General features: G+C 48.3%; 1 protein-coding gene across 1 annotated transcript in view; it reads left to right on the forward strand.

Annotated features, from left to right (window-relative positions):
* Positions 1 to 526: 526 nt before the first annotated feature.
* LOC104413484 (chromosome unknown open reading frame, human C16orf59) overlaps positions 527 to 3,162 on the forward strand; it is a gene marked incomplete at its 5' end in the record, with an annotated part of 8,470 nt that continues 5,834 nt past the window's right edge. The window contains one exon of the mRNA XM_010024487.1: positions 527 to 661. Coding sequence (XP_010022789.1) covers positions 527 to 661 — 135 coding nt within the window. The remainder of the gene's footprint in view (positions 662 to 3,162) is intronic.

Genomic DNA, 3,162 nt, shown 5'->3' on the forward strand with positions numbered 1-3,162 from the left:
TTTTTCCCCGCCCAGGGGCCATGAGGAAGAGGAGCAGTCACAGCCAGAGGCCGGCTCCAGCAGTAGTCAAGGTGAGTGCTTCTCTCTCGGCCTGGTGTCTCATCATGTCTCGCTGGCCCTGGGTCTGACCAGCTTCAGTGTTGGGCGTCCTTCCAGTGCTCTGGATCGATTGGAATCCCCCCTCTACCTTTGTCCTCCCCCTTTCCCCCTTGGTGTTAGCTTGGAGCTGTGCTGCAGTAACCAAGGCCAGTGGTGAAGTGTCTGCGGGCCTGACCGAGATGTGCTGTCTGTCACTTATTGATGAAGGGGAGGTTGACTTTGGAGAACTGTCTCCTATCACTTGCAGCCATCCTGGGTCTTCAAGCCAAAAGCTTGCCAAAAGGCAAGCCTGGCTGCATTCTTTATGTAGTTGCTGATCAAAACACCCACTGCACCATTCAGCTGGTGGCACTTAGAAGAACAAGTTAGGGTAGAGACAAATGGGGAAGATCCAGGTTTGGACCTTCTGAAACATCTCCTCTTACAGAGAACAAGCCTTCACCCAAGGAGCTGGAGGAGCTGGAACTGCTGAACAGAGCCTTAGAGAAGGCATTGAAAGTCAGGAAAAGCATCTTGAAAACTCCATTAGAGGCCCAGGGAGCTACAGGAGAGAAATCTGCAGGTGAGGGACCTACTCCCAAGAATGCTGAAAAGCAGCAAGTGCCTGTACCTGTTGAGGATGTTCTTGTAGACACAAAAGTGAGAGCTGTAAGCAAAAAGCCTGCTTCTTTGAAGAAGCCCTCTCCATACCAGCTAAAAGCCCCTTATAGGACTGACTCAGAGGTGAAAAAAATGCAAAGGAAAGCCCTGCCCAGATGTGTTTCTCGAGGTGCCAGGACAGCTGAGAAGAGCTCCTCAAAGGGGGTGGTTTGCAAACAAGGAAGGAGTCCTAAGAGAGCAGCGAGTGCCAGTGACAGAGAGGTCTGTGCTCCAGCTGAACCCCAAAAGGCACCTGGCTCATCCAGATCTGCCCTGAATGCGCAGCAAAGCTTTTCTATAGGGGATTCAGCTGGGGAAACAAACTCTGTAGCTGCTGGCAGGCAGTTACTTGATACAGAGAAGAAAAGTTGTGGTTTCCTGGGAGAGTCCAGCAAAAAGGAAAACCCTGCAGCTGAAGGAGCATTGGGAAGGAGCACCTCACCTCGGAGAGTCACCCTGCAGGAAAAGGGGTAAGTGCTGAGAGATGGGCACTTCTGTCTTGTTCTGCTTGACACTGACTAGCAGGTCTGCGAAGCCTGGTCTCTCCTGCTGCTCTGTAGGCCCCTTGTTTTCACTGCTCCCCCTCAGATCCTCCTCAAGAAGAAGGATCCTCTACAGAAAAGCCTTTATTGTGATTGAGTAAGTGTTTTCATTTTAAGGGCTTACTTTTGGATGGCTGGGACTCTGAATGTCTTTAATTAAGACTTGTTGGTATTTCACAGCCCCTTACGATTGTTTTGGAAAGCTGCCTCTGTAGAGCTTTCTCAAGCCTTAGTTTTCCTCTGAGTGCGCTTTCTAGTGTAGCTTAGTGGGGGGTTTTTAAAGTATTTTTTTCCTTTTTTGCACAATGATAGTACATAATGCAAGTATATTCTCTCTATCATATGTCCAGTGCTGTTTGAAGTGATGGCATCTGGGTTTAATACTGTCCCTTTTAACCTGTAAGATACTGCCTGTGTAAATACACAAATCAGTATTGACTGGTATGCAGTTGTTTCAAGTGCTTGGTGTAGGAAGAATGATGGATGTTACCAAGGTACTTAATAACAGTGGAAAAGTGGCAAAAGAATACTTGGAAGATTTGCATTGCATTTAGACCAGTCTGTCTGTGTTGAAGTAATTTCTGTGTTCTTTTCTGTCTACTCTTTGCTTTAAAGAAAAGTGAAGTTCTGGCCTGATACGTGTCTATCCCTGGAAGATTTTAAGAAATAGCTTTCAGCTGCCACAACCCAATTCTTGTGTTTGTGCAGGGAGGGAGTTATCATTGTTCACATGATATTGGAACAGACACGGGGTGCTGAGTGACAGTTGCTGGGTGAACAGGAATCTGGATTCAAATGTTTAATTACTTAGTCCCAACTGTGGTCTTGTGTTCACAGTCTGCACATGACTGTAGCTATAACTGCCAACCCACATGTTTTTGCAGTAACAAATTAGAGATTGGCCTACTTTGGGATTAAGATGCATATTCCCTGTGGAAGCTGAAATATTCCTTTCCTGTTTCCTTGAGTGTGATATGGTGCTAAGCAAAGCTGCCTCGTGCTCAAGTATAGCAGCAGAGTCAGTCTGTATGGATCAGCTTCCCTGAACAGGTTGTTTCTATATCTGTACTCTGCCTTACCAGAGCTTTGTTCCCAGCTCCTCACTTTGGAGGGACCTCTGAGGGCTGGTGCTAGGCTGCAGGAGCTCTCCCAGACTGGCTCAGTAATGCTTATGGAAGTGAGTAAGCAGACTGATCCTCCTTTCTCCTCCTTCCGTGAGGTCAGCTGAAGGCAGTGGTGGATTCCATCTCCAGGGCTGCTGAGGTCTTCAGCTACAGCTTAAATTAGACAAAATGTCATTTTCTCTATTTTGAAGACAAGGTTCAACTGCTCTCCAGCAGTCAAGATTGATGCTTCTCTCGTTTTGCAGGTGCCAGCTGAAGCTGCCCCTTTCCTACAGGAAAGCCTATTTCAGGAACTCCAGGTAAGCCCAGCCTGAGCAGTCCAGAACTACCCCCTGCTTCGGGACAGTGAGGAGGGCTCAGGTGGGGGAGACCTGGCTGGTTTGTGGGTCACAGGGAGGTACTGATTCCAGTGTGTGGGGCCTGAACCCAGGGCAGGAGAGCGGCCCCATACACCATGTCTCTGCAGGGCTGTTTCTGAGGATACGTGTGCTCATGTTATTCACTAGAGGTAGTTTTGTTTTCAGAGTGCCAACGCCTATTAATCCCCCAGTTGTAAGAGTACTGGAATGCTTTAATCCTGGGTTTAACAGTGCTGCAGAAGTCTCTGCTGCCACTGTATACTTGTTGAAGGCAGGAAACCCTCTGGGGTGGGTGCCACCATACCCTGTGCAGTGTTTTTCCCAGCTGGTTGCAGACCTGAGCTGCTCTGCTGGGGCAACTCTCTAGCCTGAAGCATCACAGTTGTGTTTGTTTGAGGT

This window comes from Nestor notabilis, unplaced genomic scaffold, assembly GCF_000696875.1.
Source record: "Nestor notabilis isolate BGI_N333 unplaced genomic scaffold, ASM69687v1 scaffold15561, whole genome shotgun sequence".
NCBI lineage: Eukaryota > Metazoa > Chordata > Aves > Psittaciformes > Psittacidae > Nestor > Nestor notabilis.